This window comes from Poecilia latipinna, unplaced genomic scaffold (assembly GCF_001443285.1).
Source record: "Poecilia latipinna isolate Pla-1442-1.1 unplaced genomic scaffold, P_latipinna-1.0 Scaffold1318, whole genome shotgun sequence".
Classification (NCBI taxonomy): Eukaryota; Metazoa; Chordata; class Actinopteri; order Cyprinodontiformes; family Poeciliidae; genus Poecilia; species Poecilia latipinna.
Window position 1 is genome coordinate 166,226 of NW_015113934.1, and position 16,559 is coordinate 182,784.

Sequence of the window (16,559 nt, forward strand, 5' to 3'; positions counted from 1 at the left end):
CTATTAATAATAATAAAAAAAAGCATCCTCTTGTAAGATTCTGCCATTTAATACCATCAATTCTCACCAAATGAGCAGGCTGGTCAGATAAGTTGACATTTACCACACATCATCCAGCTGCTTATCGCTCTTGGGTACATATCTTTATTCATAACGTGTCAGATGATGTTAACTTCAACAACGGAAGATACGACAGTGTCATATTACCGCTTTTAGCCGTGCAGTTCAGAAAACTTTTTTTTATGGTTCTGAATAACAAGATGGTTTCTGGCTAACTGGTCTAAAATTAAAACCCAGTGAGTTTTAATTTTAGAAAGATCATCGAATGTGTTCTAGGAAATAGTTATCAGAGTTATATACAAACTGTGGTGACAAACAAGACGGAATTTAAATACAATGACTACTGCTCAGACTCACCTGAGGGTTGACCAAAACTGAATCCTGAAGATGAGGATGTGGTGGTGTTACTGCCAAAGCCTGATGGCTGCCCAAACCCAGAGCTCTGACCAAACGCAGGAGCTGCGCTTTGTCCGAACAGCCCTGACCCGGTGCTGCTGGCCGTGTTGGTGCTTCCACTGCCGAAGGAGAACGAATTTGCACCGCCAGCAGCTGAAGCCCCAAAAAGACTCGCTCCCCCGCTTGTTGCACTGCTAGAGCTTGGTCCAAATGCCGACTGGGTAAAAGAAAAGCCGCTAGATGATCCGGCGCTGCTGCTAGTAGGTTGGCCGAAGCCACTCTGCCCAAACACGGATTTGTTAAAACCCGCCCCAGTTGAAGCACCAAACCCAGTCGAGCCAAATCCTGTTGCCGAGGGGGCCGAGGAAGCTGGAGGTGCAGCTGGTTGCCCAAAAACAGTGTTGGCAGTGGTGGTTGGTGCAGGGGTAACAGTTGTAGTGGTGGTAGCTGTGGCTGTGGGAGCAGCTGTGTTGATAACTGGTGTGGCCCCAATAGAGCTGCTGTCTGTTGTTGCTGGAGCTGGAGCAGGAGCAGGGACAGGGACAGGAACAGGAGCAGGAGCAGGAGCAGGAGTAGCAGCTGGCGCAGGAGCAGGCTGTGTAAAAATGGAACCTGGTTTTTCGGAAATGGGAACCTGGAACGCTGGCGTGGCTCCCTGGGAGACCGGCGCCACGGTGGGAGCAGCAGGAGTGGAAACAGAAGAAGTGGACGGGGGGCCTGGGGTGGCTTCTGTTGAGAAAGGCACAATGGATGCTGGTGGAGGAGTTGCTTCAGCTGGTGCAACATTGGCAGGAGGAAGGTCTTGTGTAGTGGCAGTTGTCAGCGCAGGAAGTGCAGGTGTGGATGAGGAATCCACTGCAGGTTCTGGAGCCACAGACTGACTGGCGCTTTCCCCAGCTGGTTCAGTGGTGCTTGGTTCTTTTTCAGGGGGTGGTGTAGGTTCTGAGAGCTGTGGGGGAGCTTTTGGTTCCTCTGAAGAACCTGCAAGAAGGCTACTAAAAGACGTGGGCAAGGCTGAAGGTGCGGCACTAGACGTGGGAAGAGAGAAAGCTGGCTTGGAGTTTGTTTCAGGGGGCTTGAACAAACTGCTTGATGAAGCACCCTTAGACAAATCTGTAGTTCCAGAATCTTCAGCTGGCTTTTGGGGGCCTGACGCAAAGCTGAATGATTGTACTCCCTTGCCAATGCCAAGTCCAGGTTCCCCAAAGGTAAATGCAGCAGCTGGCTTTGTTACAGTATCCTTGACTTCTTCTCCTGGGCCAACGCGGAGTCCAGAAAAACAGCCGAGAGTTTCTCCTCCAGAGGTCTTCGGCGGTTGTGGCTCCGTCCTGAAGGCTGTGGAGAGGGAGCTGTGTTTGGCTGCTTCACCTGATGTGCTTAAAGACAGCGTGGGAGACCCAGTGCCAATGCCAGAGGCCACAGACTTTGGGGTTAGAGAGAATGGCTCTTCCGTCGTCTGACCAAATATCATCTTGCCATTTCCACCAAAGGAGAATTTACTGACATCTTTAACTGCTGGGACATAAAAGGAGAAACAACTGAAACTATGTGGACATGTCAAACTATTATTTAACGCTGCTGATGCCAAGTCACTGAAGGGGCTTTACCTTGTGTCATTCCAGCTTCTTGTGAAACAGAAGGGAAAGGGAACCCTGCTGACCTGCAAAAGCAACAAAGTTGTGATATAAACCTGGTCAACAAAGACAGTGATAGATAATCTCAGGCTGCTTTTTTTCCATGAGTGACGTTAACTCACCCCGGTGTGAAGGAAAACGGCTTGCTGATGCTTGGCTCCACAGAACTAGCAGGAACACCAGAAACATCTGTTTTGGATGACTGACCTTCAGGAAAAAGTTAATCAAGTCAATAAGAAGCTACCAAAGTCAGATAACAAAAAGCCAAAAACGATCACGAGCAGGAGCGGACATATAACGATGAAAAGTTTGGACTGATATGATCGTTTTCGACAGGTAATGAGATTAAATTTCCAACTGTGCTGTAAGTCCTCAAACAGAGTAACCAATCGATTACTTACCAAAAACGAAGCCTGGCTGTAGACCGTATGTACTTTCATTTGACATCTTTTGAATCCCTGGGGTGGTAGTCTGCCGAGACACAGTGAATTCATAATGAAAACATGTAACTCACAAATAAAGGCAACTTTGAACACTTCCACATTTGTGTCTTATTCACTAAATTCAATCTGAAGGCATATGGAGGGGAATCGAAATAGTATGCATGTGCTCGAGTCGTTCATGTTTAGGTTTAGGTTATTTTGGGAATGTACGAGAACAGCTTTTGTGGGAGGGTCCGCTGTGTCAACCAACAGCAATTTGTAGCCTCAACACGAGAGAAACCTGAGACATTTCTCACCTATGCAGTCAAAATTGTCCTCAGTGGAAAAACGGTCAGCAATCAGAGGATTTTGCACATTTAATGCAGTATAGAGGTTCAAGGACACAGATTCAGATATATTAAGCCAGATTTCTTTTTCACTAAAGTAAAACTCCTGAAAACTCTGAAATATATATATATATACACACACAGAAGTTACTTATTTTTGGCTACGAGTTTGGGTACTGCTACTGTATTTCAAACCAATTTATTTTTCAGAAAAGTACATTTAAACATTTTGTTGAGTGACTATTATGAGATATTCTATTAGAAGGAAAAAAAAAACAGGTGTCAGGTGGGTGAAAAAAAAAAAAAAAGTTGTGTGGACAACACAGCTCACACTCACTCGTTTCACTTGGTTGGCAAAAGCCTGATTTGTGAGATCTGGCACCGAAGAGCTGGGAAAGAAAAACAGAAGAGGGGAGTTGATGTATAAACCAAAATATGTTCCTGGGTTATTTTAACTGAAATAATCATTTTAACAACAAAACAGTCATTCTCCATATTTTTGTTCCGTCAAAGTCACAACAAAAATTAAATATCAGTCATTTTTAAAGACACAAAAAACTGAAAACTGTAATATTAGTTGCTATGCAATGCTGTAAACGTTGCCATTATTGCCGTCAGTCCACTTAAAGTGATCATCATTGTTTAACATAAATCCAATATTTTACAATTTTCTTGATTTAGATTGCCAATAATTATCTTGTTTAAATTCATGAAGCCGACACCAGAAGTATATGTGGTCTAAATTATTAGCAGTGTCTACCTGATGATGGAAGAAACCTGGACAGGCAGCCCTTTTTCTTTGAGCTCCTGAACGTTGACCACCTGAGGAACAGTCTTTAAGGTGGACTCTGTCAAGGAACTGCTAGCAGGAGCTGGAAGACATAAAACATCAGCATCGTACAGGATGAATGTCTATAAGGTGTTTAAACTATGAAAAATGTTCCTGTGATGATTTAAGTTGTTGGAGGAATAACAGCGTCAGATGTTATTGTCTGGGGCTTGAAGTGCTTCAATTTAGAGTGTTTTGTCTTCAAGCCATTGTCTCCCTCTGGTGATTTAAAAAAGGCATTGCAACATGATGTAAAACAGGTTTCCTATTTATTACATACATCATAGACCTACTGGAACATATTCAGTGTGCAGAGTAAATAAGGATTCATTTTGAATAGAAGTCAAACAAATCTAAGTAATATTCTTAGCTTGTGTCTTAATAGCTTCTACATTAATGGTGTTTCTGCTATACTCTTCAAATATGTAATTAAAAAAATTACCCACGATAATACCCAAGTCATAATTTAGGACAGGAAAAACCTGATGCAAACTAAGCAAGATATAACAAATGTTGATACACCATGGAGTACAAGCACAAAATCATTGATGTGTAAATCACTGTGGTTATTAATTTCCCTTTCCCTAAGATGTGAAAGCAGTGTGTCCAAGAAGAGAAAGCAAAAAAACTTAAAACTCAGGAAGTTGTTCCAGTTAGAGAGAAAGAAATCCCAGAGATCTATTGTTTTAAAGTGAACCCAAATAAATTTAAATGTAAAACGAAATGAAATCTCATACGGAGAACTGCAAAGAATCGTTGGTCTCATTCGAAAAAAGTGCATAGATTAAAGATGGTAAGACATCAATACAAGAAGTTCCACCTACCCGTCTTCTGATTGGCCATTTGTCTGCGCATGGCTGCATTGGCTGCAGCCTGCTGGGCAGACATGGTGACAGGGACAGTTCTCTCTGTCGGAGGAGCGCCATGTTTTACTGTCTTTGTGGCAAGAGCAGTGCTGTCAGCCCCACTGAGATTGATTTTATTGGTTGGAACTAAAACGTAGAAACAGCACATATGATGGTATGTGATTTTACTGTTCAAAGCGACAGCCTTGTTTTATATGAAAGATGGAAAACTCTAAAAGAATCTGGTTTATTGTATTAGCAGTTTGAACTCAATAACAAGCAGGCAGCACATAATTACCAGGACTGGGAATAGGGCTCAGTCCAAAACCCAAAGATGGAGCCGAGTGAATCTTTGGTAGCGGGGTGGACTGAATGCCTCCGAAGCCTGGTTGGATAGACGGGGTCCTTACAACTGTGGGGTGGCGGGGGGTGGATAACACTGTCACAGCTGGGGGCTGTAGTGGTTGTAGTTCTTCCTCTTCCTGGTCCAAGTGGGACGGGTGAGGCTCCAAGGACTGGGACAGAGAGGACGTTGAGCTTGCATCGTCCAGGTCCTCGTAGTATTTCGGGGAAAGGAACGCTGAACGGGACAAGTTGGCTACAATGGGGGATAAAAAGTAAAAAAAAAAAAAAAAATATCAATTACTTTGAAGTAAGTTTTTCATTCTGTTTGAAAGTTATTCATTCTTATACACGTCTGTGTGTTTGTTCACACTTTAACATAAAGCAAAGACTTTAAAATCACATGCAACCATCTAAAATGAAAATACCTGGTGCAGTTGAGCGGACAGGAGGCATCTGTCCCTTTGAGAGGAAATTGCGAAGTTGGGATTGTTTAACTGGTGATATCTTGACTGCTGATGAAAACATATTGTCAATGTTTTAAAATATTCAAATATTGTCCATGACTTTATATTTAAAAAAAAACTGGGTAATACCTGAAGATTTGGCTTGGACTTTAGGCGGAGTAACATCCAGCCTGGCTTTCAGGAATGCATCCTTTAAACTCTCAAGCTCATTTTCAAAACTATGAAAACATAGAAAAAAAGATAATTTAGACAGAATTATTTGTATTCACACCACAACATGTCTCTGATGTAAGAAAGTAAAACACACACACACACACATCTTTTTAAAAAGTCAGTCTTTAAAAACAACTTTACAACAGTAATAAAGTTAAGTTTGTGAATATTGACATTTTTTTTTAACTGAATGCTGAGTGATAACATTTTTGGATATGTCACTTCTTCATAACAAAAACTGAAACTCTCAAATGGTTTTTATTATCTTTAGAGAGAAACTGGTTTCGTTTTCTATCGGAAACAAATTTCTTGGTTGAATTGAACTTTTACATTTAAATCTGTTGGTCTTAACTGTGTGGAAGCAGAAATCATTGGAGAAACAGTAATATATTTTGGGGTCCAAATTTGAGGCTGTCCTCTGACTTGGAGTCAGAGAAGTTTCATCTGAAATTTAGAAACAACATAAAAAGTGCACAACCTAAGCAATGACTTTTTGTTCCAAGTTAATTTCAAACAACTTTGTTTATTAAAAGAGTAAAGTCTGTCCACACAACTTCATAAGTATTTGGACTTCCAAAATAGCTAAACCATTAAATTTAAGAGCCAATTTGAAAGAGCGTGTAATATTTCAGGAAAACCTGATGGTGATTGCAGTCTGGAAATAAAAACATTTTCCATTCTTAATCATCTGTTTTTGGACACTCATATGGATTTGGAAAGTATTCAAATTCTTTATATTAGTTGTAAAAATGTAAATACGGAACCAATAAAATGTTGTAGATAATATATATTAAATACATGCATAATTCTCGGCCCAATCCTTTTATTTACCCAGCAGCTGTAGATCCAGTTGCAATGTTCTGGCTAATGGAAGGAGCAGCGTTTTTACTGTAAAGGCGCAGGGATGCGAGCTCCTGAACCAGCTGGTCCAGCCGGTTCTTTTGCTGGTTGATGATGTAGATGTTGTTGGACAGTGTAGTGAACAGACCCTCCCGTCCAGGAACAACCATGTGTCTGTAAACAAACAATGAGCAAACACAATATTCTCAGTGTTCAGAGATGGGGTCCATCTGTTAGGCTTTTAGACTCACTTCTGCTTCTTCTTCTTCTCCAGGTGTTTTTCCCATTCCACGTCTAAGACGTCATTAACGTCTTCCACGGCAGAAGTGACATACTGGTAAAGTCTGCGAATCTCCTGAGTTAGAAAAAAACAGATCCACAACATTTTTTGGAGGGGAACATGCAGGTCTTTTTTTTTTTTTACATAACTCATAAATACTTAGTATTACTACAACTGTGACATGAGTTAATATTTTACTGCACATCTCACCTTGAGCTGTTCTTCGCTGCGTGGATCGAGAGACTTTTTGTACAGCAGCTGTCGGTAATTTTTGTCTTTGCTCAACTCGCTCTGCGTTTTGGCTTCCTCTGCTCCAGCAAAACCTTCAATTAAAGTGGTTTTCAGCGTCCCAATGTCCCCATGGAGAGACTTTGAAATCAGAAGAAAGAAAATGATTGATGTCAACTTCAACAACTTTTCTTGGTCTTCACTTAGTGTTTTTGCAAATCAAGATTATGAAAACCAGATCAACACAAAAAGGGATCCTTCAGTTGCTCCGGACCTGCCAGGGTGCGGGCAGCGTCTGATTTTGTAATTAATAATAAGTGTTACAGTATGCTTTGATGAATAGTACATTCAATGTTTTACAAAATATTTTCAAGGTTAAAAAAAATGCAAAACAAAACATTCACTTAAGATATTTTCCTCAAAAGAAAACTTTAAAAATAACTATAACCACTATCATTTTTCGTGTGTGTAACACATTTGTGCTAGAGTTTGTGTCTTTAGGTCGACTCAATCTGTTTTTGAGCAATAATTTTTTATTAAACACAGTGTTACCTCAGTGGTTTCCTTTATTTCCAGGGTGAAGATGTGAAGGTCTTCAGATTCTTTTCTCAGGTCCTTCATCTCGTCATTAGTACCGACCTTAAAGTTGGCTTTCATGCTGCGCGATTTCAGGTCGTCTAGCTCCTTCTGGAAGTGTGCAATCTGATGTACAAGCCAAAAAAATGTCATTGCTACTGTGTATTAGAGCAGTTTATAGATCTACAACATGTATTTATATAATTCAGCAATGTTATGAATCATTTACAGATTTTCCAAAAACGTTTGAGCATAAATAACTTTACAAGCTGATAACTAACTAGCCTAAAAGACTGGAAGCACAAAAATGAAAGAAAAACCATTTTAAGTTTTCGCCACCTAATGTTGCAAAGTTTATTACCAACTTTGTTACTTGATTTTAACTCACATTTTGTAACTGTTCTCAGTGATTTATAATCTCATTAGCATGTTTCCTACACTCATCTTTGGCATAAATGTTACTTTCATTTTAATTTCCATTAGTTCAAAAACAGCACTTTTTAAAGTTATTTTTTTGTTTTATTTTAATTGCAAAAACTGCTTATGGCTCTTGTTTATTCCTAAAATGCTCCAATAATCCACAGTTGAAATAATTCAGACTGTGCCTTCTGTCTCTTCCCACAAAATTATTGTGTATTTTGTTTTGAAATAATTGCAATTGGGTATTTAATACGAGGCTCACAATGTTTTCTGTCTAATATAGTTAACATAATAATCAGTGTTTTGAGTGGAAGGCCACTCATAATTCTGCATGGGTCATACGTTTGAAAGCTTTATCAGCATATGATGATTGTTCACCGACATAATAACAGGCAATTACAAGAGGAATCTATTTAGTCTAGTCATTATTAAAAAGCGAAAGGTAATCCACTGTTACTTTTTACATAAGAGATTAGCTCCACTTAATGTTCCTGCCAATAAAATAATAATAATAAAAAAAAAAAAATCAGACCAAGTTTGAATAGTAGCTTCAATTGTTTGCGCAACAACAGTGTCACCAATAATGAAGTGAACCCTCGAACATGTCGGCATTAACAGGAGGATGCATCTTACCTCCTCCAAAATACCAGTCATAATGGGATCAGATTCTTTCTTCTGCTGCAGCTGCTTCTCCAGGGTCTTCATGCTAACCGTTGCCTGAATAATGATAATACCAAGACATGATTATTTGCAGCCTCTTGCCTCCAAAGCTTTAGAAAACACTGCAGTTTAAGTAAAAAAAAAAAGAAAACAAACAAACAAAAAAAACTATTTGACAAAATCCATTATAGTTTCACTTTTCTTGCCTTTGTGATGGTATTATTTTGTTGCTAGTGGCAACCACTAAAATCAAGGTTTCGTAACAGCTGAATCTTCTGTTTGCTGATTAATAAAGCTTCACTAAAAATCATTTCAATGATCACATCTGGACTGATAAAAGGGATTAAGCACTGTATTAGTACTCAGCCTTCTCCTTTATTCTTTAAAAAAAAGCTGCAACTTCAAACCAGTTGTGTACTTTAATCACAAGTTTTTTGCAAAACATCTGTATCTAAGCATATTAGTATTTTTGCACAGCTGCTCCAATATCTGGTTTATACGGAGCTGTGCACCGTTAGATGTCAGACAAAAGTGGGAAAATAAACCAGCAATTCTACAGCAATAAGGTAGAAAAAACTGGCTAACAGACAAAAACTGCAAAAACAGACCACATGAAAGGTTGGCAGGCCCTAGAAGACGGTGTCACGCCTAACAACGGGGGTCAACTACACCTCCTCACTGAGAGAGGAATTTCTGAGTCACTCTCAGCAGCTGACTGAATCACTCTTGAGCCAGGACTCGTCGGCAGGAATTATAATTCTGCGAGAATCTTCGAGAGTACAGGCTCTGGTGCTTCTGCAGACCATATCACTTACAAAACAACCGATACCTTCAAAACTTGAGCAAATTCAACGGTTCTGAAGGACTGTTTACATGCTTTAACAGTGATGAAATACTTCAGGTCGTTCAAGTCTTGCAAAAGGGGTCTCTACATTTCGTAGACTTCTTTTGATAATTATTTTGATTAAGTATTCAGTCAAAGAGACATGACATAATTTTGGGCAAAGCAAAAAGTCGACCTCCATAAAGCCTGAGCTTTACAACAGTACCTGTGGAGGTTGGGCACGCCCTTGTGTAGCAGGAGCCGGTTTCTGGACAGCTGTGGGAGGTGTGCCCGCCTGGACAGGGCGCACTGGGGCTGACAAAACAATTAATAGATTAAAAACAACAACCCATACTAGGATTATTGTAGTTTAAATTTAAGCTTTTATTTACTGTTTTCTTTAAAAAAAAAAAAAAAAAAAAACATCTCCTTACTCAATACAACTGGGGGCTTGGGGGCTGGGAATGAAAGGGAGCTTGCTGCACTGGAAGAGGAGACGACAGCCTTGGGAAGTGTGGAATTAAAGGAGAAGGCTGGTGCTGGACTCTCCCCTGATGTAAATCTAAAGAAAGAAAATAATAACTTTTGCATCTCTATATTCTTGCCGAAATGTTTATAAAAAAAAGCTTCAGTAAAAGGAGAAGTAAAACAAAAAATAATAAGTAAAAAAATGAGTCGAGTACCTGTCGTTTAGATTTAATTTGACAGAAGGAAGGGAGGCAGCAGGGAGGCTCTGGGGTGTCGACGCTGGAGCTGCAGCTGCTGCGGGTTTCATGGAAGGGGTGCTGAATGAAAATGCTGAAGCAGCAGAGGGAGTTTCAGACGGAGGTTTGGAAGCAAAAGAGAAGTTTGAGGACGCTGAGCTGAAAGGTCCAGATCCCCCAAGAGAGAAAGCAGGAGGGGCAGTGGAGGTGGTTGGAACTGAGAAAGTAAAATCTGATGAAGAGGATGACACGGGAACCGTAGGAACAAAACTGAACGGGACAGCCGAGGAAGACGCAGGAGGAGCAGACGAGGCAGAAGAAACGGACGCAAGAGCAATGTTTGAGAATGCTGCTGGAGCAGATCCAGCCGAGGCAGCGGTTTTGGCTGGTTGGGCTGCCGAGAAACCTGTGCATAGAAGAAGAAAAAAAAAAAAAAAAAAATCACTTGTAGTGCATCTCATCACAAGCTGAATCAGCTGCATGCAAATGAAAACTTTTAGATTCAATTTGATAATAATTGACCCGAGACACAAACGTTCATTTACAGTTGTACAATTTCTGTTGAACTAAAAAAAAAAGAAAAAAAAAAGTAATGTTAAATACAATTGGATGTATTTAATAAAAGATATGACAAAATCCATAGAGTTTAGAGATGTGGTCAACTTAATCCAACAATATTATTGGCCCTAATACAGACATCATTCTTGGATTGAACAACAGGCTGAGGCCACCAATCAATCAATTAATCAGTCCAAACAGTGTAGCAATATGTTGCTGCTGTTTTATTGCCGACATTTAGGAAAAACTAACCCCAACCCTTCAATTCAGTTTATTTATGTAGTGCTTATATAATAATGTTTAAATCTATGATTGTTAATGTTTAAATATGTGGACGACTTAAAATCCTTAATGGATTATACTAATTCAAGCGTATGTGATGAGTGACAATTTAAAACAATGTTTACTATGTCTACTGTAAAAAAATAAAACAAAATGTGTTAAGGTTCCAGTAAACATCTGATTGTAGGAGATCAATTATTTTGATTCTATTTGACACAACTCAAAATGACAGCTTGAAAAATGTTTCAGTAACACCCATTTCAAACGACATGTGGGCAATTGGAAAAAAAAAAAAAAAAAAGAAAAAGAGAGGGATAATCTTCTCATGAGAAATGGGAGAAATAACAAATCCAAGCACAAATCGGTCCGGTTCCCAAAAAGTCTTACCTGGCTTTGGCTGCCTCTCTCCTTCCAAAGAGAGGGGATTATAAGGAGAGACCAGCTGCTTAACCCCAGGATTCAGATTGAGAAGCGCGAATGGGCAGAGTACTCCCTCTGTGGACAGCATCAGCATTGTGGGAGCTGGAGGCAAAGTCTTCTCGTCAGCTTTGGGAAGACAGAGAATGATATTAACGTTTGTTCTACAAAACGTACGGCCACAAAAAATGGTTTAATTTAACAAAAAAAATAATCAAACGTTTCTTAAACAACACTTTCGGTCTCAGATGTAGAGAGTCCACTCTGATTCACCGCCTTCACTGTATTTAGCATCATTTCACTAATCAAGGAGTCGGGGGGGAATCTTTACAGCTCTTTGGCAAGGGAACACTCTGAAGCATCAATAAATGAAAGATCCAATCAAATATGGACATTTATATGGATTCGCGAGAGAAATTATTTGTGCTTTACACTAATCACATTTACAAGCGAAAGTGAAAGCTGTTTTTCTTGCTGTGCACAGAATGAAGACAAACTGCTCTTTGTCACCTTAAGTGTAAAATTCATGAGGACATTTGCTCATATGTTAGCAGCACACTCATCTCATGACCTTGCCTCCTTCCGCCCAGTGCTTAGCTTAAAAAGGCGCTCAACAGTCGTGCTTAAAAAAAAAAAAAAAAAACTTAAGATGCTTGATTGTGCAAAACACAGCCCACTGTATCTCTCTTCTTGCCAAACCTTCAAACCTTTGCTGCTCCGCACACCCACTTCTCTACACTTATGAAAATCTTGCACGGAGCTGGCTGCAGCCCAAATGTCAGAAATCAAGCCGAAATCAACATCAAAGGATCAAAATTTAGGATTCGTAACCCATATTAATCTGTTTCTGTCAAAATGTATATTAATGCTTACAGACAGATCAGCAAAGAGTGTAAAACTCAGGAGATCACAACATTTACTGCTCTTTTTCAGATGTTTCACATAGTTGCACTTGGATATTCAAAACCGTCTTGCATTTTGCATGCGACGTAGACTAAATACTTTAACCACTGTTGAAAGAATTCCTACCGTTTTGGATTACAAAAGCACATTTTAAGCTATTTGGGAGGCAAAAGGGTAAAATGGAAACAACAAAAACAAACACAGTAGACCTCATCAGTATTCTGCATTAGGATCGTCTGGGCTTTGTTGTTTGTTTTGGTCCTATAGCTTGTCTGAGCAATTTTAATGAGTACATTTGTTCTCCCCAGATAACTCCGCAGTTACTCCCCCCCCACTCCCTTCTTGCTCTACCCTACCTAATGCCTCTCTATAGATCAAAGTTTTGATGAGCCTACAATCATGTCGTAATGTTGCTCAAATTGCAGTTCGTTTCCTCAACAGGGAGGAAGTTCTTGACGTGAACGAGGAGAGATGTGACTAGACAGCAGCAGCAACTCTACGTGCGTGTCTGCCAGACTGGGCCGGCGAGGATGAAACAGTGCACTGAGACGGGTAGCTTATCACTATTCTTTACACACGCTGCAACGGAGCACTGCAGTGGATGCTGCGCGCACAAAGCAGCCTGATGGATTTCGGTTTCATCTGATCAATAGAGGTGTGTTCAGCAAAAACATTTCCAAGATGAAACAAAGAGGCGATGGATTGCTGCACGAGAGATGAATCGAGATGAAATGGAACGGAAACAGTTTGCAGAGTTTCTAAGGCTTTCGCAGATCGACTTGTGAACCAAACGGTCGCTTCGTTGGCACGACCATCGCCTTTAAGAACGGCCTTGAAACTTTCCTTTTTTGATCGTTACATCTGGCCACGTCACATCTGAGAAGCCACGAGACAATGGGGAGACACAACAATAGATTCTGAGAACCTCTCCTCTTTTTTTTTTCCTGTTAGTAAACGCCATAGTTTGTGATTATTTTTTTTTCCTGTTTGTTTGTGTGCCTTTCCTACACCGTCAACCTCCAGACAATCAAGGCAGATGAACACCCATCGTGAGACATGATTCTCACTCTATTGTTGCTTTGTGCAGCTTCTAGACAAAGATGAAATGCAAGCCACTGTCTGTGGAGTTGCCCAAATAAAGATTTTCTTCTTTGTTATCAACACTAATCCACTTTTAAAAAAAAAATCTAATTCCAGAAAAATTCCACCCTAAATTAATTTTCACGTTACAGATTGCAACCTACTCAATAGAGAACGTAAAATTCAACGCTGCATATTTGACACATCAGACGTTCTGCAATGCAGTAAACAAAACAGTCTAGAATGTGTTTTGATTTAGTTTAATAACACAACTTTTCAATTGTCCTTCATCTGCTTAAAATAGGGAAATAAAAGCAACAATATCAGCCTCCCCCTTAATGATGCTGTCCTCCAATGATTTAGTCATATTAATGTGCAGCTGCTTTATTTGTGACAGAAATGTGCAACTGTAACTATACTAGCAGCAAAATGAAAATAAATATAACAGCAGTGGTTTGGAAATAATGTGTGTCTGTATTAGTGCGGCAATTAGCACATGCTAATTGCTTTCTACTAAATACCACAGTACATTGACTTCACAGAGATGTGGAGGTGAGGTGTATTCACCACAGTTCAAGTCAATCAAACAACATCAGATTATGTTGTTTTTAGGTTTAAACTGGACTACATAAGCATGAAGTCAACTGAACTCAAGCATAATCAGGTTCAAATTATATTTAGAATTAGAATTTTATCATACATTTTACTTTCCTCTGCAAATCTGTGGATTTGTAAGTATTTTCCTACAGGCCCGGTCTTTTGAAAAGTCCTTCTCGCCTTGTTAAATAAGTTAGGTTTCAGATTTGTACTGTGAAAACTGTATTTTTCTTTTAATTATCCAATCTCATTTAAATAAGCAATTTAATTTCTGTAAATTTTAAAGGATAATACCTTTCGCTTAGTCTAGATAAGAACTAATCTAGAAGTTTACCACACTTACTGATTTGGATCTCCTGCTGGCTTGTGTAGTCTATAGCTAAGCCAAGAGGCAGGGTGTCGTCATTCGTTTCGGTCACTGGAAGTTCTGCTCTACTAGCATCTTCTAGGAGCCAAACCTCCCACATCTACAACAGCAAGCATCAGAACAAAGAACAAATCATTATTAGCAAGCTCTCGCAACTAATTCCTCGTTTCTAGTTTAGGAAATCTAGACAGACATTGCAGATGTTAACTCTACTTTATCACATTTATCAAGAAGCCATGTTCAGTACTGTGCATGAGATTTTTGTTACTTCAGACAATTAAGGACAGAGTCAAAGAGTGATTCTCTTTCTTTCTATATTCAAAACAGGGATTTAACATGTTTGCTTTCTTTATGTTGTTTCTCTTTGTGTTACATACCCTGTCATCTTGTCTTGCAATGATGCTGACCTCAATCGACGCCGCTGATGCAGCCAACATAAGATCCCTTTAAAAACAACAGTGACACAGCAAAACTATCAATTCAGCATGACAATGAAATTCTACAAAGAGCACTTTTTTTTATTGTAGGCATAAAAAAAATAAAATAAAAAATGCTGACACTTACCAGTCTTCTATGTGACTGAGGAAGTAGTGATGCTGTCGCTCTGTGCAGCTGCCAAAAACACTCTCACCAAAGTTCAAATACTTTGGCTCCACTTTCTCATCCTTTTTCTGGAGGATTTGAATACAAATCATCAGTGATAAATAAACAAAAACATCTGACTATGTACTGTGTTCTGACACCAATTTGTGGTTTGTTTAAATGTACATTAATAGTTATCGTGTTTATATTACAGGTTTTCATCCATCTATCATTTAGATAATATCCTTAAACAGTTTCATAATAACTTATATGAAACATGAGACATTTTCGATATGCATAACCTGCTCTTCAGAGTTTTGCTGTGGAGTCTGGCACTTGTTTTCTGACATGGGAGGTTTCATATTGAAGACTATAAATCGAATTAATTGAATCGAATGAGCAACAGAGGTTTTGTGGCACTTACAGGGAGGGAGATCAGCACCAGCTCAGGAGGGGTCTCAAGACACCCGTCTGCGTAAGCATATGCCACTGCAAACACAGGTGTTCTAAGCCACAGCACATCCAGAGCTGCACAAGAAAATTAGAAACAAAGACAAAAGTCAAAAAAGGTTTTAGTGCATGATGAATATACATGGTCAGAATATCAGAAATTGCCGAATAAAATGGAATCAGTTTATAACATGGAATATTTACAGTGCTAAAGCAATAAAGTACAGACTGTATTCGCTGCTGTAGTTTTTTTTGTGTTTTGGTTGAACAAACTCAGAGTGGATCCTACATTTCAGCTGAGACCTGGCATAAGGACAGTGTCAGAGAGACGAAAACCCCGAGCAGCACAGAACCAAGTAGGTTTATTCAAAGTACCTGCCTTCTACTCAGGGCTTGTTGACCCTGCTTTCTGAAACGGGGGCCCTGATATATCTCATCAGTATGAAGACGACTACCTGGGCAGAAACAATTTCCTTTTCAATAAATCCATTTATACCTTTGACTGGGTCATCGGAATTGTAGAAAGGTGGACACGGGATAACTCTCTTCTCTTCCAGAGCCTTTTGAGCAATAAAAGATAATCAGTTTCACTCCTCAAAAAAACAAAACAAAAAAAAAAAAAAACAAGAATTTGATCTCATAATTGTAAATAAAATGCACTTACTGGTGTATACTGGCTGACTGTGGCATTCATTTTTCCCACAGCAACCTGCTTTCCTTTTGGACTCCAGCTAACTATATAGAGTAAAGTAAACAAGCAGCAACTGAGCCAAACAACAGGTATAAATGATATATGAACTGAATTAAATGTATATTTCTATAAGTTAGACTTACGGCAGGTGACACCACTGTTAGCAGGTAGCTGGGCCTGCATCTTGACATCGTCTGTAACCTCAAGAATCATCATGCTGCCATCCGACAAGCAGGCAGCCAACATGGAAGGCTGAGCCGGGTTCCACTTCAGGTCCTGAACCAAAGCATCAGAGGCCACAGCTGGCTGCAGCGACGCAAATGGCAACTTCTGTGGTCTGGCCTGACAAAAGAAAATATGACAACTCCTTAAATAAATGAATGACTCACAGTTTTTTCTGGAAATTCTGAAAGTAGAAGGCTATAAAGCATTTTGAATGCATATTTTCACATTTGAAGGTTATGTTTTACGTACTTCTCACAGCTTTACGTGTAGGGCTGAAACGATTCCTCGAATGATTCGAGTACCTCGATTACTAAAATTCCT

General features: G+C 39.6%; 1 protein-coding gene across 3 annotated transcripts in view; it reads right to left on the reverse strand.

Annotated features, from left to right (window-relative positions):
- The window catches only part of nup214 (nucleoporin 214), a 29,538-nt gene that overhangs the window by 6,377 nt on the left and 6,602 nt on the right, over positions 1 to 16,559 (reverse strand). The window contains exons 4-29 of one of the 3 annotated variants that reach the window (XM_015055501.1): positions 16,157 to 16,355; positions 15,987 to 16,057; positions 15,819 to 15,882; positions 15,297 to 15,400; positions 14,855 to 14,961; positions 14,668 to 14,734; positions 14,267 to 14,390; positions 11,314 to 11,472; positions 10,066 to 10,492; positions 9,817 to 9,944; positions 9,609 to 9,697; positions 8,533 to 8,616; positions 7,456 to 7,605; positions 6,886 to 7,044; positions 6,647 to 6,750; positions 6,387 to 6,569; positions 5,472 to 5,560; positions 5,304 to 5,387; positions 4,832 to 5,131; positions 4,513 to 4,680; positions 3,620 to 3,731; positions 3,197 to 3,248; positions 2,492 to 2,561; positions 2,213 to 2,297; positions 2,064 to 2,116; positions 418 to 1,971 (exon numbers count right to left, since the gene is read on the reverse strand). In XM_015055501.1, the coding sequence (XP_014910987.1) occupies positions 418 to 1,971; positions 2,064 to 2,116; positions 2,213 to 2,297; positions 2,492 to 2,561; positions 3,197 to 3,248; positions 3,620 to 3,731; positions 4,513 to 4,680; positions 4,832 to 5,131; positions 5,304 to 5,387; positions 5,472 to 5,560; positions 6,387 to 6,569; positions 6,647 to 6,750; positions 6,886 to 7,044; positions 7,456 to 7,605; positions 8,533 to 8,616; positions 9,609 to 9,697; positions 9,817 to 9,944; positions 10,066 to 10,492; positions 11,314 to 11,472; positions 14,267 to 14,390; positions 14,668 to 14,734; positions 14,855 to 14,961; positions 15,297 to 15,400; positions 15,819 to 15,882; positions 15,987 to 16,057; positions 16,157 to 16,355 (4,786 nt within the window). Of the gene's footprint in view, positions 1 to 417; positions 1,972 to 2,063; positions 2,117 to 2,212; positions 2,298 to 2,491; positions 2,562 to 3,196; positions 3,249 to 3,619; positions 3,732 to 4,512; positions 4,681 to 4,831; positions 5,132 to 5,303; positions 5,391 to 5,471; positions 5,561 to 6,386; positions 6,570 to 6,646; positions 6,751 to 6,885; positions 7,045 to 7,455; positions 7,606 to 8,532; positions 8,617 to 9,608; positions 9,698 to 9,816; positions 9,945 to 10,065; positions 10,493 to 11,313; positions 11,473 to 14,266; positions 14,391 to 14,667; positions 14,735 to 14,854; positions 14,962 to 15,296; positions 15,401 to 15,818; positions 15,883 to 15,986; positions 16,058 to 16,156; positions 16,356 to 16,559 lie in introns of all 3 variants that reach the window. The other 2 variants (XM_015055502.1, XM_015055500.1) reach the window with 2 other exon arrangements.